General features: G+C 46.7%; 1 protein-coding gene across 12 annotated transcripts; it reads right to left on the bottom strand.

Annotated features, from left to right (window-relative positions):
- Positions 1-3,140: 3,140 nt before the first annotated feature.
- EXOC7 (exocyst complex component 7) lies at positions 3,141-23,703 on the bottom strand. 12 transcript variants are annotated; one of them, XM_085239951.1, is made up of 23 exons: positions 23,489-23,703; positions 22,913-22,978; positions 21,717-21,901; positions 21,024-21,129; positions 20,267-20,489; positions 18,613-18,780; positions 17,579-17,590; positions 13,751-13,843; positions 12,717-12,785; positions 11,298-11,443; positions 10,888-11,040; positions 10,115-10,213; positions 9,475-9,537; positions 9,096-9,162; positions 7,447-7,485; positions 6,333-6,398; positions 5,543-5,663; positions 5,059-5,154; positions 4,687-4,750; positions 4,137-4,178; positions 3,823-3,956; positions 3,493-3,568; positions 3,141-3,390 (listed from the first exon to the last, which is right to left on the bottom strand). In XM_085239951.1, exons 1-22 carry the CDS (start codon positions 23,681-23,683, stop codon positions 3,517-3,519), a joined length of 2,259 nt encoding a protein of 752 aa, XP_085096077.1. In that variant the 5' UTR covers positions 23,684-23,703; the 3' UTR covers positions 3,141-3,390; positions 3,493-3,516. The 12 variants fall into 12 exon arrangements, with proteins under 12 accessions (XP_085096077.1, XP_031412186.2, XP_010719701.3 ...); XM_031556326.2 differs by having other exon boundaries at positions 3,499-3,568; XM_010721399.4 differs by lacking the exon at positions 3,493-3,568 and having other exon boundaries at positions 23,489-23,699.
- Between the last annotated feature and the right edge of the window lie 211 nt (positions 23,704-23,914).

Raw genomic sequence — 23,914 nt, 5'->3', positions numbered from 1 at the left:
GCGAATTCAATGGGGAGAAGGAAATAAATAATCTAAATTCAGCTTTCACCAAGCCCAGCAGAACTCACAGAAACAAGACTGAAAGCTCAGGTTAACGTGAGAGCTTGCCAGAGTACAGTTTTAATGCTGTTTTTCCAGGAATTGCTTTTAAATGCTTACCGTGTCAAATTTCCTGCCTGGTATCGCAATGGAATCCAGGGGGGGGCTGAGGTTTTTGAGCCCCCACCCTGCTTTCTGCTGTACCTGACTTCCAGTTGCAAACTGCAGCAGCAGGAAATCTGCAGGGATTCCGTTCCATGTCCCCATCCCTGCTGAGTTTGACAGAGACCTGTTGTTTTGGGGCAGCAAAAGAGGATTTCACCAGAGCAGGTAGCACTCCCAAACCCTAGCACACCCCTCCAGTCTGGCCCCTGCAGTAAAAAAAAGTTCTCCTGAAACAGAAGTAGATCTCCAGCCCCTCAATTCCAAATACTGGGCAACAAGAGCACTTGCCCATGGGCATTAGTGGATGCACTGTCAGCCAGATCAGAACCTGGGGCTGTAAAGGAGGAGAGGGAAGGGCCTTAAAACCAGCAGGATCCTTGGAGGAAGCAAGGAGAAAAAGTGTGTCAGGCCCAGCAGCATTGTGCAGCTTTCAGCTGTCACCTCTGCCAGCAGTCTCAGCTGGAACCACTGCACTGTTGGCAGGATCACTCTTATTTAACGTGTTGCACACGCATTCCTTACCATAAAAAGCCAGAGAGCATGCAGTGCTGGTCCTGAGCACTGTGCAGAGTTGGCCACTGCTAGAACTCTCGAGGCAGCCCAGAGGGGCGAGCGCTCCTTCCTGTACACCAGGTTGCTAAAAGCCCACCCAGCCTGGTCTTGAGCACTGCCAAGGATGGGGCACACAGCTTCTCTGGGCAGCAGTGCCTCACCATCCTTTAGGAAGAATTGCTTCCTAATATCTAATCTAGATCACCCCTCTTTTAGTTGAAAACCATTCCCCCTTGTCTTATCACTTAGACTCCCTGACACAGAGTGCCTCTCAAGATTTCTTGTAGGCCCCTGCTAGATATAGGAAGGCTGCTAAGCTCCCCCCTTCCTTCCCTCAGCTTTGCCTGCAACCATTCCAGGTGAATCACTTTGTCCTGGAATCAGCTGCAATAAAGCACATGTTTTATAGCCTCAGCCTGAGCACATCAACAAATTCCACCCGCTCTCCCAGAGAAAGAAATACACATCAGATCACTGCTGTGGCAGAAACAGATCCAGAAAGATGGAATCCAGATCATTCTGGTGAATGTCAGAGTGTGCATCCAGCATGCTTGACACTGCACATAACACGTGCCAGCAGTGCTTTGCTTTATGCTTAAAAACACTCTGTCCAGGACCTGCCAGCCTTGGAAAAGCTCTCAGAGCTTGCAGAAGAAAAACAGATAGCTCTGAAATCTCAGATTTCCTCAAGCATTTGAGATCAGAAGGCAGGAGAGAGGGCTCTCAGGTGGGTACTGTGAACCCAAAGGGCCAGGAAGGTGTGATTGAGATTTAAACCCACACACAAAGTAGAGCAAATCTGGGCTGGACTAACCTCTCAAAAGGCATTGCTAATGTTGTTATTGTCTTAAAGGACTTTTCTACACCACCTGAGTGTTTCAAACCACACTTAGATCTAGACTTATAATTAAAAAGTCAGGGGTTCAGAAAGGCCAAGAGCTACCTGAGAACAAGTTGTCTGTGCAGGCAGCAGCCCAGGCTCTGCCATGGCAGGACTCATCCAGGCTCTAATATCCAACTCTTGAATAGCATGAAAAGAGAGATGCCCTTGGTCAGTCTTTATCCATTGGCACTGCAACCACCTAGGTCAGACTGCTCCTAGGACACAGCCCACCTCGCAGCTCTGAGGCAAGCTGTGTGGAAAAGAAAAGGCAGAGTTGGAGGATGCACAGCAGCAGAAGGGTTAAAATGCTGCTCCCTACCTTTCTACCATCTGCTCTCACTCTATTTCACACTGAGGTCTGCCTGATTGCCTCCTCTCCTCCTCCTCCACCCACATTCTGTTCTGCAGTGCCCTGGAAGGTGACACAATGGCTCTTCCATTGCTGGGCTAATTAGATGCCAGCATACATTCAGTTCTGTAAACACATGCTTAGGTGAATAATGGACTTGCTTCAGATTGCAAAGTAGCAGCTATTGTGAGCACACCTAGCTCTATGGAAACCCCTATTTCAAGTGTTTCAATAGGGAAATGATAGATAAGACCCCACAATAGAGCAAGCAGCAGGAGCGAGGTGGGAGCAAGAGGTACCTGGACTGAGAACACAGAAAGACAAACATGCTCTAAAGCTCTGAAAGGCTTTTGTGTGAAGATGGCCAAATTCAGCTTCCATAGTAAAGCCTGCAAGTACCACTCCAACTCGCACTGCTGGCTGGACTAGTGCCCTGAAAATGATGCTAGGGAAGTAGCATTTGTTTCTCATGTGATACTCAAAGGTTATATCAAGAACATGGACTTGGCTGCTTGCAGGAAAGAGATGCATCAGGTACCAAGACAGGGTACAAAGAAGAATTGGGAAGAAAGTACTCTGCAGACATCACTATGGAAACATTTTGACACATGTTCTGCCTCACATCAAGGAGTAGCAACCAGTCAGGGTGCCAAGGATCTCCCTCTGGTTCTCACTGCCCTCCAACCCCACTGCAGCATGCCGCTGCCCTTTCTACCACGGCCTCATACAGGACAGAGAACTGCTACTGGCACAGCTAATGAAGCTTTGGGGTAAAACATTCCCTGCACAGAGTAGAGCTGCAGGTCTGCTGAGCTCCACCACAGACAATACTATACCTCAGAATTATCATCTTACTAAAGAAATGAGAGTTAAGAACAACCATGGGAAAATCCTTTGGTATCCTACAGAAATGTGATTCCCAAAACCCATCAGGGAAGCAGGCAGCACTATCTGGAGCTTACAGCCTGTTGTCCTAAAGAGAAGGACTGTACCCAAAAGGATTCACATACTCCCTGTGTCAGCTGTGCATCGAAGTTTGAGTTTTACAAAGGAGCCTGAAGATGTACAGATATAAATCAAGACACAGCACTGCAGTGCACATCTTCAGTATTTGCTCAGTATCTAGAGAAGAAGGCAAAGACAGACAGGAGGTTGTGTGTCCACAGGTTTATAAATCTGATAAATACAAGTATAACACCCTGCCCACAACAATGGGGCATGGGAAAGGGGAAGGAGTCACAGAGGTTGCTGAAGGAGCATTGACTTGTACTTGGCAGCTGAAGAGTACAAGTTGTAGGTTTATGCTGATGTGTCAAACAGCTTTTCAATCATCTCTCCCACCTGGTCAACCTGGTATTTGATGTACTTCTCAGGGTTCTTGGTGAAGGGCACATTGCTATACCTGCAAAGGAAAACAACCCCCAGGTAGCAAGCAAACGGAACAGAGCAAAAGACTCATGAACGCTCACCTCCTCTTCTCCACACTGAGTGAGGCTGCTCCCACCTGTACCTTCCTCTGCCAGAGAAATCAGCTCCACTCCAGCATGTTCCACTTCAATCTGACATCTACAGTGGGTCTCCTGAGGTTGACATGAACAATCTAAAGTGGCTCAAAGCTTTGTGCTAACTAGAACACCTGCACTCACTGAGCAAGGAATCAGGGTGACAAGCAAATGTTGACAACTAATAGAACTCCCCCTGGGGGACATTTTAACGTGCGAGATAGAAAAGCTAACACAGGAGAGTAGAAAAGTGCCTTACCTCTGGCTAGCCTTGACCCCAAAAACCTCAGTAAATCCACAGAAGAGATGACAATGTTGCAAGAGGTTCTCACCTGTTCAGGAAGGCACCATAGGTCTCTTTCACAATGGTTTTCTGTGCCCGCCGAATTTTGTCCCGTTGCTCCACATCTGGGATTGCCCAGGCTTTCTGGATCTTGCACAGCTCCTCCAGCCCATCATTAAAGCCCTGCCCAAAATAAAACTTGGTGAGTGTCCCAACTGCAATTGCATTTCTATTGCAGTGTTTTTCCCCTCCGTTGGTGACTTCCACTGGACAGGCCTCTTCCTTAGGCAGATCTTAGTTCTATCCCTTTTTCTCTGTCCCAATCAACATGGGATGTTCTTATGCCATCTCATGCCTCCTTACCTTAAAGCGTTCCTTTATCATCTGCCTCTCCTTATCCTTGAGCTGCAACAAGGAGAGAAAGAAGTAAAAATCCAACATCACAGTTTGCCCACAAATTCCCCATCCAAGTGAAATCCCACCTATTTAGCTCAAACTTCTCCTAAAGCAGAGAGGAGAAAAAGCTGCAGTGAGCAGTGCACCCTACATACAGCAACTGGCTTTCATCTGAAGCATGTTTACAGAGGCTAATTTTCACCCAGAAGAGACATAAAAACTTCTTTATGCTTTGAGCCCCTCCTAAGGAAATGTATCCAGCTTTTGCAAATCCAAAATAGCAGTATTTGCTCAAGTGAAAAGACTAGAGGCAGAAATTAGAAAGACTTGTGTGAATCTGGACAGGGGAGATTAGAAGGCAGTGCTGTTCCCTGTCTTGTCCCAGACACAGTATTCACTCCACACAGCAATATTGGTATGAAATATAATGAAGGTTTCTGGGAATTTTTGAAAGTGACAAAGGACAAGATTCTGGCAGCTCCTATCACCTAAAAAACATGCTTGTCCATCCTCTCACCTTCACTCCTGGTTGAAAGACAGGCAGATTTCTCTCCGAGATGTAATCTGTCACCTTTAACCAGCTGAATTCAAAATGAGATGGGAAAAGAACAAAGAGGAGGAGTCAGTAATACCTCACCAGAGCTATTACGCTCTCATCCATGACACAAAGGCCAAACTGGATAAAGCACCCACCAAAGCCTTCCACGGTGACCAGCTTCTAAGTTAGATTAATTGCTTGGAAAACAGAATATTTGGGTTTGGTTTCAGGCTAGTTTCTGTTTTAGGTGAATCTCTCCTACCCTCCACCAGCACTGGCCACGAATCTCTCAAGAAGTTCTAAAAAAACTACAACAAAACTGAGGGAAGAACAGAAGGGATGCCACCTGACCTGCGCTGGTAGGTCTGGATCTGCTGTTCAATGAGCTCCCGGTAAGACCTCTCAGCTGTCTTCTGTGTCACAGCTACCAACTGGATCAGCTCAGACCTGGAACAAGAACAGAAGACACGAGGAAGCACACGAGCCAGCTGCTATCAGCAAGATCTGTGCCTTTTTACTGTAAAGGGACCTCGAAATGCACAAACTGGGAGACAGGAGCTACTCCTAGTTGCTTTCCAAAGCAACGCTGTCAATCCTCTCAAGATGAAAGGATTCTCTGCAACATAAGGCATCTCTGATGCTTTCATCTTCCACTCTTGTGTAACATAATGTTTATATGTAGGGCAAAGGTTTCAAAAGGGCAGTTTCAAGAATGCAATATAGCAGAGTTGGGACAGACGTGCAAGTAAATGCACTCAATACACCAGAGTCTGCTTGAAAACTGCACTTAGCATCAGCCTAGACTTCAGAGAGATTAACTGCAATACATACTTACTTCTCCAGAGATTTCAGAATGTAGTTGTAGTTGTTGTGCAGAAAAATGGCACTCAAAGCTGGGTCTTCATAAACCTTGGATTTACTAAGAAGGTTAAGCTGCAAGTTGCCCAGCACTTTGCCTTAAAGAGGACGAAAAGTTTTGCAGTGAGACTTCTTGTTACTGAAAATTCAGAGTGCTTTGTGCTGTTCCTGGGAATCCACAGCAAAGCAAATAGCACAGCCTCAACTAAACATACAGACAAGGGTACAACTATTTGTACCTAGCAATCCTACAAGTTTTACACAGATCTTTCCTCAGCAAATCATCAAAACCTCCTAGTGAATGAATGCTTGGTTGCAGCTGGCAACACAGAGCAAGTTCCAGGTCCAGTGTGGGTGATGCTCAGCCTCACCACAACACAGGCTCATCTCAGGGAACCTGACAGACCTGACCACCATTACAACAGATCACCACAAGGCAGTGAACTCACTTGAACATTTTACTGTTAAACAGAAAACTGAGATTTTACAGAGACCCTCCTGCACTTAGGCAGGACTAAAGGCCCAAAGAACAGCGTGAAAATAGTTTAAGGCAACTGATAATAAAAGCAAGATGAGATTCTGCATTGTACTTTGTCTTGTCTAATTGTAACAGGACAGAACACCCAGTCTGACTATTTCTATCCAATTTCTGCATAATACTCCAGCTCAAACATGGAAAGACCACACAAAGTGGAGAGTACTCGTCACTCAAGAAGTCAAATGCAAAACAGCCCATGCAAATGTGGGAAGATGTGCAGAGTACTCACAGATGTAGGTACTCAGCAGCCGCCTGCTGAACTCCGAACTGTAACTACTGGCTGAAGAGCTGGTCTCTGAAAAGAAAAGAGTCTCGGGCCAGTTACCATGCAATGAGAAAGAGGAGGGCATATGTGGTCAGCCTGATTCTATGCAGGCAAGCCCCTTCCCTGTTGCTACAGAATTAGTGCTGAGCTCTTGCAGTCAGTGAAATTAGCTCCCTGCTTCAGTGATGGTCGTCAGTGGATTATCCGGGGTGAGGATGATCCTTGCATCTGCATCAGGTGCTGAGCACCCTGGCAGAAACCTTTCCCTAGAGCTCAGAGGACACTTTCCATCTTCTTGATTAGAAGCACATCCCTCCCCTTCCTTTCCCCACCCAAACCACCCAAAACGGGGTTTGAAGCAATTTGCAGGCAGAGAACAAATGAGCTGGAGCTGTTAACAGCAGGCACACAGCAGTAACTGAAACAAGCAGAAGAGTTCTGGGAAGTTTCAGCCATCCCCACAGTTGCTGACAGGGCCTGCTTGGCTCTGTACAAGAGACCACACCAGCATGAACACCTGCTCGTAGGCAAGCAGTGACTGTGGGCTGGCACGTGTCCCTCTGTCTGTGCACCAGAGGGATGGCTTTCTGCCCCCGAGGGCCTGTGGGCTTGGGCCATACAGGGCAGCTATCTCCTCCTTCCCCACCAGAGAGTCTGGCAGCCAGGCCTAGCTCGGGTGGTCTGAGTTCGTAAGCACCCCATGGGAAAGGCCTCAGGGCTCCTGTTGCCAGGAGTTGGACAATGAGGAAGCAAGCACACATAGGATAAGGCATGACACCAGCTGGGCCAATTTGCTACCCGTGCCAAACAGACTCAGTGCCATGAGAGTGCCTTTAGCCTGTTTCAGCTCATGCAGCATCCCTCTTTGTCTGCAGGTGACAAGCCCTATTCTCTCCAGCCCATTGGCAAGAGTTACTTACCCTCCCCTCCCCTTTTTCCCTTTTCAATTATGTGTCTCTCCCTTTTTTTTTTTCCCCCTTTTATGTGTTAATTTATCACTCCTGGAGAACAACGAATTAACATACATCACAAGTGTCCAAGGCAATATAAGTGGATATGTGAGGGTAAGTCTGCTTACCTCTGGGATCTAAAGGAATATTGTATGTGTCCCCAAGAACTAAAAGGATTAAGGCAGAGCAGAGAGAAAAAGGGGAGGGAGGAGAGAGAAAAAGAAATGCAAAGTGCAAAAACACAGGTTAGAGACCACCTTCCCTTTGAGAACTAAGCAGATGTTAACACAAAGCAGCCACAGACAGTTACACAAGAGAGCAGGCAGGAGTCCCTCCAAGGCCACAAACGGAGCTGGAAATAATGGAGAAAAGGCTGAGTCTAACCTCCTTCCCCTGCTAGAGACATGGTTTGTATTGTCATTGTTTGCATTTAGCAAGACACCTTGTCATTTCAAGCTGACCTTTGAGACAAAAAAAAGCCTTCTCATACATCAGCAGCATTTCACTGGGCCTTGAAATGAACTGCACGGCCCGTGTAACCTTTCCAACAAGTTAAGTAAAACCAGCCCACCTTACCTCTGCACGGTTATACAGGGCCCTGCTGAGCTACTCAGCAGGCACAAAAGCATCAGATTGGAGTCACTGCATTTAACTGATAAGCTTTGCTCTTGCTGTTACTACTTGAAGGGAACACTGCAGAAAAAACATGCGTGCATTTCCCATCATCTGGGATGGCTATGAGAGCTTTCAAACTCAACTCCAGACATCCACATCTGAGCAAGCAACTGGAAAATGTCATTGGAGAAGCACCTTCGGGTGCAATTCACCATCCCAGAGCAGATGTCTCTTAATAGAAGTGAACGTTCCCAAATTTTTTCTGATTTGATGATGCTCTGTGTAGAGTGATGTCAGGTCACTTGAACAAGAACTAGAACTTGACCAAAACTCAGTAACCAGAGTGAAACTCAAAATGGGAACAGCCTTGCCATGCACTGATGTCCTGTGCTGCGCTTCAGTTCTGCACCTCACCAGCCTGCTCTGTTCTGACCTGTTTGATAGCATGAGCTCTGCCTAGGCCAAGGGCTCACTACAGAGCTGGGAGCTGCTGTTCTGCACAGAAGCAGGAGTCAAGCTCTAGCTGATAAACAGCAGCATCCTCAGCATCGTTACACTAGGCCAGTACTCTCAGCCTCCAATACATGTACTTCCTTCTGGAACTAGTTTCTTTAGCAACCTCAAGAGCAGAGCTAAAACTTTGCCCACTGATTTTCCACTGACAACTTTTCACAGCACATGAATAGCCGAGGAGTCCCAACCTGATAGTGGCTGGACACTGAGGAGACTGTTCTTGCTGTTGTTGGACTCTGACCAGAGAATGTGGCAGAGAAAGAAGGCAATTCATCACCTTATAACCCGGGTACAGCTAACTGAGGTGGACCTTGCTCAGTATAGTCACAGGGAATTGGTTCTGTGTCAGATTTAGAGCTAAATGTCTAAGGCATCCTCTCTCAATAATACAATATCTATCAATCTGATAAGTACCTGATAAGAGCATGTGGAAATGTGGAAGGCCAGCAAGGAAACACTCTGCATACCCTGGAGTTCTCCAGAAAAACAACAATATGGTCGTGGCAGATTGGAGGACAGGACGCACCATAAGGCAAAGGACAGGAGGAGAACCAGTTCACAGTGCACGTAGAGGTTTGATCTTTTTAGGGAACATGTCCAGGTGATTTGGAAAAGGAACTGCATGCCCAAATAAACCCCATGCATGTACCTTGAGATGCCAGCATGGCACCTGCTGTCTCCTGGAAATCCAACAATTGCTGTAGGAAAAGGATGGCCTGGAGGAGAGGAAGGGAAGTTAGGAAACGCAGAGTCAATTGCTTTTATACTCTGCTACTAAGGATCATGAAGGAACACATCTCTTTTTACTCAAAAGCCTTCAAAAAACAGATTACTAAGCTCTTTTGAGTTGGTGGGTTGTACCCACACAATCACATCATATCTTAGAATTTTTCCATGGAAGCTGGTTAATTGCCCTTCTAACACCAAGACAGCTTAATTTAAAACCAGAAAATTCCCTGCTGCTCTTTCTAAAACCTTTTCAGAGGTTTTTTTTTTGACTACGAATGATTCAAATCATCATCACGTACATTGCTGGTGAGTTCATGAACTGTCCCATCTTTTGGCATGTTATATTCCTTGTCTGGATCATTCTAAGAAAAAAGAAGGAGACGTATGGTGAGCACATAAGGGAATTGAAGGCATCTACAATACAACTGCTGCTGCACGCGGGCTGTATGCTCGTTCATTCAGCCTCTCAACACCTCCATCCTTGTCTCTCACAGTGCCACCTTCCGGTGCTCAGTAAACATCGCTCCTGAGCACTGGCAGCTCAGGATCACCGGGTTTTGTTCAGGACACGACCATCAAAAGTTCAGCTCACTTACAGGTCACTGCACTGATCAAACCCCACCTGACAAAGGGACGGTTTAGCCTGAGTCCTCCAGAACTTCTGAAGTCAGAAATTTTCCTTTCTTCTCAAACAGGATTAAATTCTGAGATTTGACTTGAATATCTGTGGAGGCCTCTTGTATTTGAAACCAGCAGGCAGCGTTCAGTATTTGCAGCTGACCCTCCAATGCAATCCAGCAAGCAGAGCCCTGCTTTAGAGTCAGAAAGTAGGTGCTCTCATTCACAGAAAGTGAAAAGCTCAGCTAGGAGTTCTGCTCATAAAACCTCCCTTTCTAAACCTGCTTGTCTTGGTAGAGAGAACAGTGAAGGTAATCCTACCTTAATGTTGTCAGCAAACTCTTCCAGTGCCTTCGCACCAGTTGTCTCCATGGAAGTGATCAGCCCTGGCAGTTTGTTCTTTGTGCCTGCTGCAGTTCCCTGAAACAGTCCCATAACAGATCAGTGAAAGCAGTACCTGACCCTTTGTCCAGCACCTATCCTTCTCTTTCCCCCACACCCAATCATCTCATTCACCAGTATCAAAAGAATATTTATAGCCCTAATCAACGAGTGAAATCCTGCATTCTTTGGTGTGACAGGAGAGGAAGATGCTGTGACATTAACGACAACCAGGACTTGCTCCCTCTTGTATTTCCTCTTGTGCAGTACCTAACAAAGCAGCTGGTGAGTCAGTCATCAGCTCCAGCTGGAAGCAGATGAAAAAGAGCCTCGCTAAATCTGGATGCCGTATCTGATACCTGGAGTACCTTGTGTCATAGCCCAAGTAGGCTCTCCTCAGAGGAGGTGATGGTCCAGATGTCAGCAAGCACTGCTGACTAAGCTCAACAGTGCAGTGTCAGATTAAACACTGCAGTGGTCATGAATGCTACAGAATGATGTACATAGTCCATCACCAAGTCACGACAAAGGAGATACAACTCCTGCTGAGAGGTGCTGGCCCAGCATCACAGAAAGAATCAACACTGGGAGTGACAGGTGCAGCTGTGCCGAAGGAGGTGACACTGCTTTGTGCAAAGCCACTGCAGTCCTCTCTTTCAAAACTCTCCAGAAAACCCAAGTCATACGATTGTCTTCACTCCCACTGTACTCACCTGCAAGACCTGGTCAAATTCTGGCTTCATCTGCTTGAGGTGCTTGAGGATGGGGAAGATGGTGAGCACAGCTGAATAGTCGTGTCGGATGATGGCTTTCCGGGCTGCTGAGACAATGTTATCGCCCTCCATGATCAAGTTATCTAATGACTCCTGTAACAAAGCCAGTCAGTCAGAAGTAAGCAGCGACTTCTGTCCAACCAGCACAAGGGGCTCAACAGAGGATACCCATCGAGCACGTAAATTTAGCTGGTTCCCTGCACAGGTCCAGGAGGACAGCATTAGCCGTGCTGGTGCTCTTGAGCACCCGCAGCAGATGGTAGAATCCACATCCTCATAATGAAGAAGAAGGAAAAAAGAATTTGTACGTATTCTTTACAAGAGATACAATCGGGAGAGGCCCAACTGACCTGGATGAGGGAATCAAAAGTCTTCTTCTGGTGGTGCTCTGGGACGATTTCTGTCAGCAGCTGGTACTCACTCTGGGCCAGTTTGACAAAGGCACTCACACAGTGAATATACGCATCGATCTCGATGTCGAACACATCATCCCTCCCTGTAAGGGCAAGATGTTTTTAAGAGAACCAAATATGCACTGAGCTTCCAGCAGCTCTGCTCACTCCAAGGCCTCGGATCACACAACGAGCACACGGTTCTTCTTAAACAAGCAGTTCTGGCTTTGTGCCCATCCTGGTGCCCCCTTGGTTTGTGCATGGTAAAGCTCTGCAATCCCAGAGGAGGCATGCAGAGTCATCTGTGGTTCAGGAAACTGACACATCAGGATAACACCAGCTCTTCTCAGCCTCGTGACAGAAAGCAAGTTTGAAGCTCTTCTGGGTTGCAAACTAAAATTAAACAAGGGCTTGAACACAGAGTACTAAACTAAGGAATGTCTGAGGTGAATTATTCAATGCCTCTCCTCGTATTTTTAGAATTCTTTATCTCCATTCATCAGGTAGATGAAGAACTGCCATACTGCATCAGCATTTCTGGGAAGTCAAGGCTGTACTGGAAGACAGCCTCTTCACATAGGCAGTAACTAAAGAGAACAACAGGCAGAAGGATGACTAACTCCTATGAAGCAGGAATATAGGCACAGTTAGGTGAGGTATCTGCCACAAAATGTTAGACACAAATGTGAATATTCAAATTCTTAGCATATGAACATCTCAAGACGCAGCAAGGAATCTATATGGTAGGCATAAGAAGTGCCAGTAGGATACAACTCATGCCAGCCACCAGCAGGATTTGTCAACGGGACAGACACAAATGGACTCAAATCATCCTGCATTACTCAGATTCCTGTAGTAACCACTTCAGAACTGCAAAATCAATGCAGAGAGGCTTTCTCTAAGCTGCAGGCTGCTGCCTCCTTCCTGCCAACAGCATCAGCAACTGTAGATGGAGAAAGAACCAACACTGACAGGTACCTCAGGATGATCTTTTCAAAGTTCTGGTCAGCAAGTGACAAGTAAATGTGGTGTGGTGTTACACATGGCCTACGGTGTGCTACGTGCCACACGTGATCCCTGTTTGCTGCACTTCAGCACTAACCAAGCCAGTAGCTACCTACAGGAAAGAGCCCCTCAGCACGGTGGCCATCAGCCTTTGCTCAGGCAAAACTGGGGTCCCCCGTTTGAGGGCTCGGGCAGTGTGCAATTAGTAGGAGTGAATTCTACTGACAAGAGCCAGAGCTCCACAGCCAGAAAAGGCCCGTGCTCCAGGACTACCAGGTAGATGAACAGCCACTGGCTACGAGACTACTGTGAAACATGCTGAAAAGAAGGGATGTTAGCCAGCTTGTTATGAAGTGACAACATGGTACTTACCAGCAACCGGCCCATGCTTGTCGTTCAGGGTATCGGAAAGGTGTTTAACTCGTAAATCATGCTCATGACCTAGTGAGATGTCAGCCGGCACAAACAGAAGGCGCAATTTATCCAGGGTGGTTACAGCATGGATGCTCACACTGGCTGGAAGCTGCTTCAAGCTTGGCTTATTTCATCTGATCCACATTTTTTCCCTACACAGTCCTGGGAATGCTACCTAACCAAATCCCTGTCTGGGGCCACGTAGCAATAGCAACCCTTTGAAACCTGATGAGAAGTGAGAGTTCAGTCATTTCCTGGGCCATAGGTGTCACTTGAACCTCCTCAGAGTCATAAGCTCTGAAATGAATAGTAGGCACCAGAAGTCCAATTTGTACCCACAACCATTACAAACCAAACTCAAAGCCCCTCTCCTGCTCAGCACTGAGAACTTTTTCCCCCAGTAAGTGATTCTGGTCACTGGGATCCAGTAGACTACAATGTAAGTGTTGAACAGCTCTTCAAATGAATACGTATCAGGAGCTAAAAAGGTCTTGCAGATGCTTTGAACAAGTGACCTTTCTTTTCTGATAAGACAGCTATGAGCACACAGGAGTTTGGAATATGGAAGGAGACCGTTTAGGTAGGTCTTCACAGATGATGCACTGGGCTCACTGTGGTGTAACACTTCTACATCAGGTTTGGAAAGGTCACTAGGAAACTGAATGTCTCAAAGTCCAGACAAAAAGAACAGAACAGAAACACCACAGGCAGATGTCATCAGAGCAGAGCTTCCATTAGCCACGTTCTCACGATGGACTGGTTGCTTTAAGGTAAGAGTCCTCTCCATCTACACGAATGTCTAAAGAGACTTTGAAATTTAGCCACTAAATTCAGAGACCTAATTTGGCCCTCCAGTACCTCCCCAGCTCCCCAAGGATAGCTCTACTTATGATGCTGTGCACCAAGCACTTGGCTAATGGAAGCCCCACCTGGAAAAGCAAGGCTGATAACACAGAGAAGCTCAAAGGTGAAGTAGCTTGAGCCGTGATTACCTTCCATAGGAATGAGGTTAGAGGCCCCCTTTTTCCCATCTAGACCATGCTGAGAGTACTGTTTCAGAAGGTTCTGAGCCTTACGGATCGTGCCTGTCACCAGAGCCAGAGAGAAGAGACAAGAAGACCTAGAAAATGAGTGAAAGAAAACAAACCCAGAACACCAGCCCTTCACCAGCAGCTGTCACCTGGACCCAGTGAGAGGATGCTGGGCACCAATGAGCATGCTCAGTACGTGAAGAACCCAAAACTCATGTCCAAACGTGCTGGCACAATGGTGTTTTCAGGTTGTCTCCCTTCTTCAAGGGGAGGATATGAAGTTCAGGCAATGCTACAGAACACACATGGCTGTTCTGCAGCCGAGCCTCCCCTGAGTTGTGGCACGGACAATTTCCATCCAGCATGGCACTGCCTGCTCCCGGAGCCACAAACACAGCTCATCCTCAGAGCTGCAGGAAGGGGAGCCCTCCTGAGGGGTATTTTCTGAGCATGCTCAATACAGATCCCCACAGCCAAGACAAGGCATTCTAGGAAGCGATAAAAGACAACCTGTGGACTCGAGAGAGCAATTGCAGCAGCAATTCCCATCATAGGAATCAGAATAATGGATGCTGCCCACCCATGTCTAACTCGCATTAAGTCACCCGAATCCCCAAGACACTTTTCTTCTAAAGGAACCTCAAATCAATTAAAACCATGGGAAAAAAAAAAACAAACAACAGTGGGTTAAAAGATTTGTACTTAACACACACAAATAAAAAACAGACAACTGAACAAAAGCTGGTGCTGGATATACAGCTAGAAAGCGTACACAAAAAAGCATTAATGGGACAACCAAAAACCAAGCACTGTTTCCACATTAAAAGGTTAGTGGTCATGCAATAAGCTACTATTATCACAAGCACATGGACATCCTCCCACATCAGAGCTTCACCCTTGCCTGCACAACTGGGAACAGAAAGCTTCAGGAAGGCAGAAGGACCTTCCATAGGAAAGATGAAACAGAAATGGGCTGAATAAATGAAAGAGGATCAAAGAAATAAAAATGGGGCTGCCAACAACACTAAGAATCATTCCTCTATCTTAAAGCAATAAATACTTCTAACATGCAGAAGATGCCTGCATCCACCAGGAAATGTTAAAAATAGTGCAGGCAGGAAATGAGTGTCAACTGCCAGAAGCTGAGGACAGCTAACCCTGAAGGAAAAACAAGAGCACAGTGCAGAACAGTGCCCTGAGGCACAGGATCACAGGGCACCGCACTGTCTCTCCAGGCACTGACCAGTTCCAACACCCACCACATCTGGGGTCATCTTGAAAAGGACCCTACACTGAGACCTTTTGGCACAGTTCATCTTCCTTTGCCAGCTCCTTTGCAACCCCCCTCACACTGGGGCTCTGTACTTTCTTGCTCTCCAGTCCCTAATCCTAACCCTAGGATGCCTGGCAGGCTGATGGAATCATCACATCTTGCAGATATGGCATCTCAATCTGAGCAGCACAGCAATGGGACCGAGGTTCCCAGTGAATTACCAAGATGCCTCTCCAGGGCTTGCAATAAACAGGAGAACATGCATGCTTGCTTACAATAAACAGGAGGAGAACCTCCATCTGTAAACCACATCAGGCTGGCAGGAAAACTCTCGACCCACACCAGGCAAGCGGGACGACTCATGACCTTGTGCTGATGGATTCACTCCTGCACACGATCAAGTGAGAGGGAAGAACATCACGTCTCCCAAGCCTCCTGAGGCTTTTCACACCCTGCTCTCCCACCTCAGCCCTAGCTACATTCAGAAACCTTGTTTTGGGTTTAAAAATCAAGCAGACAGTACTGCTGCTGCTGCCAGCAGGATCTCCCCTCGCAGGGACACTTCTCCACAGCTCACCCCCATGGTTTTCTTCTCTGGTGAGAGCTGGAACACCTCTGCCTGCATTCACATAAGAACAATTACCAGTGTGCACACTGACACACACCCTGAATGTCTGCAGACATCACTTCAGTGCTGCCATATCCCTCTTACTTAGCGTTGTCATTAGCCTTTAATGGATTCTAGTGCAAAACAAATGCTTTTGTTCCATGATTGCTTTCCCTTGTTAGGCAGCTCTCAGACCAAATGGGATGGCATTTCAGCTACTAATGAAAGCATCACATTCCAGCCAGGCAGTGATCAATATGGGAAGCAGGAACAGTCTCTTTATTCTGCCACACAAAGACTGCACACAGCCCGTCTTCAGGTAGCACCCTGCTGCTAGGTAAAACTGAGCTGCTAAGGAAGCAAACTGGGAAAGAGCTCCCAGCAAACTGCTTTAAAAATAATAAAATAAATAAATAACGAAAACCAGAGATTCCTCCAACTCAACTTGGCAAGTCTCAGATCAGAGGAGACGATCTGGCTTTAAAAATCTGACTGCTGGAGGTGCTTCTAATTGCATGCTTTAACAAGAGGAGACAGTGCAGGGTATACCAACAAATTAAACAGCGATGGAGATGAAGACTCTGACACAATACAAGGACATGGAGTATGTTCTCCAGAATCCAACATGCTGCCTGGGGGAGGGGGATATTTCTGCCTTGTTACTCTGCTCCTAATATCTCACTTTGCTTTTAGCTGCAACTTCCCTTCCGCTTTGCTCTGTGGGTGAAAAGGTTATAGAACATCAGATTTAGTTTGTTACTGATCCCCTGCAACAGGTTAAAGTGTGCATTGGGGTGTGCACTGGGATACTCTTCCCTGAAGATCAAGGAAATCAACTCCCTTTTTCAAACAGTGAGAAAACCCCTCAACTAAAACACAAATTTGTGGTACTTTCCTTACTAAAACAATAGCACAGAAAAAAAAACCCAAAATTATTTGCCTGTAATTGAACAAAAGCTAAAATCAAGGTGAATCAAATGCCATCAGATGAATATTATTATTAAGAGAATCACTGTACCAACGTGGAAAGAATATCAGAGTTTCACCTCAGGAGCTGTCCTTGAAAGCTGACAGAACTGCAGAAATACTGGTGAATCTTAGTAAGGAAAGATAATCTTCAAGCTATCTCATTTCATTTCATTACAATTTAGTGCCATACGAGATGGGTGTCCTACAAAGTTTAACCTCTCCTGCCCTTCAAGAGCCACAGTCTGGTTCTCTGTCTTTGTTCACAGAAGACTGGAGACAATCCCTGAGATTGAGAGCATCCCCAGTAAATCATCTGAAGTGCTCTGTCCTTCATACACTGTCAGCTGTGAGTACATTCAGACTGTGCTCTGTGACTGCTACCTGACCCATCTCACAAGCTGTGATTAAACTGAGCAAAAAGAAGCCAGACCTCTTGGCAAGTTTACAGCTGAGGTATTCAGAAGTTTCAGATGTCCAAATGCATCCATTTTGGAGGAGCCTTGTCTGTAGAAAACAAAAGCTTATGTGGACTGTTTTCTCCCTGTGTGAACACCCAAGATTTGAGACATTTAAAAAAAAACACTAAAGAACATTTTTAGAAGCTCCATAGGAATGTCAAGTGACTTGTGAGACATCCCTTTGTCAGGCAGCTCTCTGCTGACGGGGAACATCTGTTAAAATGCTGCCTGCATTCACCGACTGCAACTGACACATCAGCTCTCAGGAACAGCTCCAGGGCACAGCAGCAATGGCACAGATTGATTTAAAAGCACCAGATGGGCATCTCTGGACGTGCAGACTTCTGAAGGCAGCTTTCCCTCTCCAAATATCCCAGGCACACCCTCTGCTTTAGCACGAAGAGGTCCAACAAAGCCTCTCCATTCAGAAGTGAAGAAAGCGAGCACCAGGGCCAGCACACACACACATAGACATACATTACCTGGGATGAGGACTGCATTCACATCGGGATTATAAAAATAAACACAACACAATTAAAATGGATATTTTTTTCCCCTCTCTCTTCCCACCCCATCTATTCCCATTCCCTATCCACATTTCTTGTTTTCCTGAACCCACGGGAGGTATTTGGACAACATGGCAAAAATACTGGACTGGAAGAGAGTATTTTACTAAACAAACCCACAACAGTCCATTCTTTTCTGACTTCCATCCCTATTTACTCTGGAGATAGCAACGTGCTGGGATAGACACGGAGGGAAAGCATCACAGCTCTGCCATGGGAGGCACGTGCCAGCTTTTGCTGACCTTCCCAGCCATGCTCCCACTAGATGGCATATTTCAGAGCCCAGAACCCCAGCACCACACTCCAGCTGGAGCAGCACACAGGAGCACTCAGCCTCATCAGCTGCAGAGAACACAGTAAAACTCCATTATGAAGGCAAGCAGAATAATTCAAGAGCCACAGACAGGCTGAGGCAAAAGCTTTAACAGCCCTTTCAAAATTTGATTAGCACAATTTTGGATCTCCTGTCTGTAGGCACCTGCCTAGTCCCCGCTTCAACTCCTGATGAATTCTCAGCTTCCTACAGCACGGTAATTATTTACCCATAACTAGTGACCAAAGTGATGTGCTTTATCAGGTCTGAGTTTTCCATTTTGCTGTAACACAGGAGATATTCCGAGGCTGAGGACAAATGTTGTCAAATCACATTAATTTCCCTCTCTCGCAGGTCTCTTTGCTGACCTCCTCTGTTAAAGTAATGGCCTGTTCTTTCCCTGTATACAGAACCCACCCCAGAGAACAGACCCAATGACTTGAGTAATGGAGATAAGGTCTGTAATCTCAGTATTGAATCCAAAGCAGAGAAGAGGTGCTTATTTCTGAAATCCCATTCCTTTTCCTGCCTGGAAAGCACACAGAATCTACTTCAGCAGCAAGAGGTCCTGTACAAGTGTGTCAAACACACAGGCAAGACGATATAATGTACAGAGATCCCCCATTCAGGGACTCACCTGGTCTCTTGATTGGCTTTTTGGTGGGAGTGTCCTTCCTTTTGTTCTGAATGGCAGGGGAATAGGGGACCCCTGTAGAAGAGCTGTTCTTACGGAAGTGGTCTTTCAGCCCCTTGATGGAGCGGTCGAGCTGGACAGAACGGATTTGAAAGTACACTGTCATGAAATCTAAGGAGACAAAGTAGAAGCAGGATTATAAGCAAATAGGAAACGCTACATGGCAAACAAAGAAAAAAAAAATGTTCCTGAAACACTGTGGCCCAACGGGGACTTTAACGCCATTGATGTGGGAAACTAAATAAGGGCTTTTCCCTCCCAGAATATCAAATCCAACAACCCCAAGTCCAGAAACTAAAATACAAATAGACTCCATAGCAAAAGCAGTGACAGTACAGAGGAGACAGATGTCTCTCTATCTCATAATGGAGAAACTGAAACAGATAGAGAACAGAGATGGTGAAACTTGAAATGGAATCCAGGCAAACCCTGGAATCCTCCAGGAAACCCTTTTATCCTGCCACAGCTCTAAGGTTGACTTTGCAACCAAGAAGCCACAGAGTGTTCTATCACATCACTCACACCAGACCTAACCGTATCACTTCCAGGCCTTTCTTACAGAAGGATGCTTCGAAGGACAAGGCAATTAACCCTGCATTCAGTACAGTGCTCTCCCTTTCTATCCTGTTTACTATTCCTCCAGCTCCGTCTCCTTTCCTTCTCCATGTCACTACACGCCCTGAACCTGCCCCTTCTCCAGCCCAAGTCCCTTAGAACCCATTTCTCAAGAGTCTCTTGCATTCGACTCCAGCATACAAACCACCTGCCCACGCTTCAGGCTCAGCTGCTGTCCTGTTGATACGTGACAGCTGGAAAAAATCTCCTATTTTCTTAAAAAACAGGCTTCCTTCCTCTGCTGAATTCACTCAGACCCTCCCACCACACCCAAGAGTAAATGCATGCCATGACCAAGAGCGCATCAGTTTTGGAACTGATGGGAGATGTTTGTGCAAGACACTCTGAAATCAATTCAAGCACTTCGTTTCCAGCATGAAAGACTTCAAACAATTTTCAGGTTTCAGGGCCTACGGAGATTAAATGGGGGGTTCACTGACTGAAAGCAGAACATAAACTGCCTAATAAGAATGAGCCATATATACTTCAGTTGCTTCCTTTGATCACGGAAAAATTCTTAAGCAGCTTTTAAGGCTATTTGTCATACTTGCTTGGCACAGTAATCCTCACTCAGAATTAAATCACTGGAGTGGGGGTAGTTCTAGTAGCTGCATGTATGTGAAAGAACAGCCTTCCTGTAACAGGTCCACTAAGTCATCTCATACCAAAGGAAAAGTCAATAATAAAGTATAAGGATGTAGGTAAACTCTGATGTTGCAAAACAGGGAAGATGCGTATTGACTGAAGAAAATATTCTGTGCTGCTTTTATAGCCCTTTTTGGCCACGTTTAATTAAAAAGTTTACTCTTAAATAGCTCACAAAAGGGAGAAAGTCGTCAGAGCCTTGCACATTTGTGATATCCAAGCACTCAATGACTGCAGCTCCAGTACTCTGCTTCTGCCCTCAGCCTGAGCTGATGACCAGCGGGAGAGCACTGACTCAATACAGAACTACAAGGGAACACCACGCAGTGCTGCCCACCTTGGTTCCTGCCATTTTCCACCAGCCAGCCAGAAATGCGGATGACATCGTGCAGGACACTCTCTGGGAGGTGCTCCAGTGACATCTCCTCCTGAGTGTCCATTTCATCATCTCCACTGATCAGGTCCAGGATGAGGATGGGTGGGACAGGTTTGGTGTGTCGTGTCATCAAGCTGCGGAACTCTGATTCCAAGGACTCTTTTCCCCTCTCAAAGAGGGATTTCTGGCACAAAACGGCAGAGGACAGAAGAAGAACAGGGTTTCTGTAATCAGTCACTCACAAGTCTTTCTGCATGAGATTGCACTTTCTGCAGTGTTTCTAATCACTGTCAAGTACTGCATGCTTCAAACTCCAATGCCTGTAGCTAAGAGACTTTTAACGACTTAGTTACATACAAAAATTCCTGGGAGTCGCTCAGTATACAAGTGGGATTGAAAAAGATCTCCCATACTGCTCAAGTAACTGAAAGGCTGACAAGAGTTACTCAGAGGGAAGCTTCTAGCATCTCTATCTTGCATGCAGGGAATACTTTTAGAAATCCTAATGGCATAAAGCAGGAAAAGAGCAAAATATCACAAGCAGAAATGCTGCTGGGTTCAGACTCAAACAGAAACCAAAGCAATCATTTTTTCAGCTGTGCCCAAACCCCTTCTTTACCAGGCAGCAAGCCCACCAGCCTCTCACAGCAAGAGGGCGAGTGGCAGGGCTATGGCTGTCCCTGTCTCTCCCATGTAAGCTTCCAGACCTGTGACCTACCACACGGTTCAGCTCTGGGCTGTCTGGATTGTTGTCCTGGAAGTATTCCACTGCTTTCTGGATTTTGTCCATGCAATTCAAGTACTCCTCCAGCCTCCCAGTGGGGCTAAAAATAAAAGCAAAAATAAAAAGGATCAGAGGAAGAAAATACAAAGTCAGCAGCAGGACAGATTCAGGATGAAAATAATACAGAAAAATTTGATCATTTTCTCTCCAGCTAGAAGGAGTTCATGAATTCTGTCTTGCTTCCACTCAACGCCACAGTTGAACAGCCAATTCATGCAGCAAGCACAGAAGTGTTGATGACAGCACCCTGGAAAGAGGGCCATCACACCCTCCTAGAAACTGAAAGCAGGCCATAGCACAGCTTCAGTTCATCATGGAGGCAGTGACAACACTGACAGAGAACAATGAACTTTTGGGAAAAGGGTAGAGGAGAGAAGAGAAGCCAACAGTGGTCATGAGCTTCATATGGCAGCACACGTGTAAAATCTGGAAGAGACATCAGTGCAGAGTCTGAGCAGACTCTGCCCTCTGAGGATTGCTGAAAGTCAGAAAGTTTTCTGGGGGACAAGTGGTGGAAAAGGAATGTGAGAAGGATACGAGGAAACTGAGTGGGCGGAGTCAGCGCCTACCTCTACCCCAAAATTGGTAGGATGAAGCACCCCAGCAAGACCTAGCTACTGAACTCACCCTTCCTTTATGATCTTCTCTGTGTCCTTAGCCACATGGTAGTAACTGATGACATGATCCAAGCAGGACAAGGTTTTCTCCACGTTCTCCTGCAAGCGCTGTAGATTCTCTGTCTGTTTATGAACAGGGATGATCGAGTTCTCCAGCTTCATCAAACGACTTTCAAAGGACGAAAGGATAGAAACCTACATGCCAAGAGAGACAAAAGAGTTGAGGACATCCCTCCACATGAATTCACACTACAGGTTAGCAGCCAGAGTAGGGCAATCAGGCACCTTCGGACCCCACTTTTGTTCCAGGCTTGATATAAATTTGCCATGGCTCCTTAAGGCAGGCTGTTTAAACTTTCTATGTCCTAATGAATAAATTATAATACAGATCATCTGCTGTCAAATATAGGCCAACCTTACATTTGTAAAGCATGCAAACATTCCGAAACAGTACTAAGGAAGAACAAAATTTTACTTGATAGCAAGACACAAAGCCACTGGAAATGCCTGGAGGTGCCTTAGATACAAGAGATCAACAAAAAAATAACCTGGCAGCCACCTTGCTCCATAACACTAAGAGATAAAACAGAGAAGTAGAACACAAAGGCACAGTAAGCACGAACGTTCTTCTACATTATAAGTGTTTGTTTTCCCAAAAGGTCTGTCACTTCTGAACTGTGAAAAACCTTAGCAAGCCCACAGAGGGTGTCTTAACGTCATCTCTTCTGGGTCAAAATGCAATTCTTTCAAGATGCACACTTATGATGAATCCTCCAGACTTATCTGGTGGTGCTTCTATGACTTTTCTAAACTGCTGAACGCAAAACTGAATGTTACGTGCCAGTTAAGGGCTTACTAGAACCAGAGTGCAATAGTTATTTTCTACCTCTTAAGCAAAGTATTACCAAAATAAATTCCAAACAAGACCACCCTTTGTGAAGCAAGAACATGATGCTGTTGCACAAATTAGTTTGAGGTCTATTCACACCTCTCCCCAAGAGAAAGGACAGACTGTAAGGAGATGAAGCCTTTGCTTTGCGCCCACACCTCCCTAGGAGAGAGGCATGGATTTGAAACCAGCCTGTGGAGTGTAGAAGCATTCATGTATTCTTCAAATAAGTACAATACCACCCTCGAATATGAGTTTTCCTAAGGATGAACAGACCCTGACCCAACACTAAGGCTGAGTTTCAAGGAGCTCCTCACCATGTTCTTTGTGAGCTGGTCACTCTTCTCAAGACTCTCTTTGATAAAGGACAGAGTTTCTTCTTCCTGCAATTAGGATGAAAAGCAGTTTTCGTTCCAGACCACCGAGCATTCAGTTCCCTAAACACCACACGTGGGTTTCTACAAGTCTTGCTAGATCTGCGTGCTTGATCTGAGGCCACACTGTAACATGCCACCTCTAGAGAGAAAACAGCATCCAACCCGAGGTGAGAAGCACTATGCAAGGAGTGGGGTTCTTAAGGATCGCTCATTTCCCTGAGCCCAGAGCCTCACACTCAAATCACAGCACAAAAACCAACGCCTTCACCACCCCAACTCACACCACGCACCTCCACCCACAGCCCAGCTGCGGCTGTGAGACCCAGCCCTCAGAAAGCCTCGGTGCCCCAGGAGCGGGCAGGGACACACAGACACCGCCCGGCCCTGAGTTGAGCTGGGGCGGCTCGGGGCTCACAGCACCAGGCCCGTCTCCGAGGCAACGCGCTGAGGCTGCAGGCCCGGCCCCACATCCACGCACCGACAGGACCCGCGGCGTCCCCCCCGGCCCAGCCACACCTGCTTGAGCTTGTCCTCGACCTCCCTCCTGCGGGCCGACATCTCCTCGGTGGGGATCATCGTGCTGCGGGGCGCCGGGGCCGCGCTCCACAGAGGAACCCCGCTCGCACAGCCCGCTTCCGGCCGGTCACCGCCACGGCACCATCTTGGGAGCGGCAAGGGATGTTGCGCATGCACAGAAACGCAAAGTGCCATCTAAAGAGTGGCCTCCGGCGCAGAGAGGCCGGAAGGAGTGCTGCGCTGGTGCGCGGACTCCTTGAGTGCGGCTGGCGGGGGTATAAGGCGCATGCGCAAAAAGAATTATCGGCAGCCACCTTGGGTGTGGCGTACGGTCTGCGCCGCCATTTTGGGAGGGGCATGGTGCGTCCACCTGTGCCACTCTTTCTCTGCCGGGATGTACAGAGTGACCCCAATATCAGCGACGGC

The sequence above is a fragment of the Meleagris gallopavo genome, chromosome 20 (assembly GCF_905368555.1).
Source record: "Meleagris gallopavo chromosome 20, MGAL_WU_HG_1.1, whole genome shotgun sequence".
NCBI lineage: Eukaryota > Metazoa > Chordata > Aves > Galliformes > Phasianidae > Meleagris > Meleagris gallopavo.
This window is presented reverse-complemented; position numbering and strand designations above follow the sequence as displayed.

Excerpts from the sequence above, each read along its gene's own strand:
- EXOC7 (XM_010721399.4), bottom strand. The coding sequence starts at position 23,683 with ATGGCACTTTGCGTTTCTGTGCATGCGCAACATCCCTTGCCGCTCCCA. Across the intron at positions 22,979-23,488 it reads TCGAGGACAAGCTCAAGCAG|GAAGAAGAAACTCTGTCCTT; the intron begins GTGTGGCTGGGC and ends TCCTAATTGCAG. Across the intron at positions 11,444-12,716 it reads CAAGCATGGGCCGGTTGCTG|GGAGGGATGATGTGTTCGAC; the intron begins GTAAGTACCATG and ends TTGCCCTTACAG.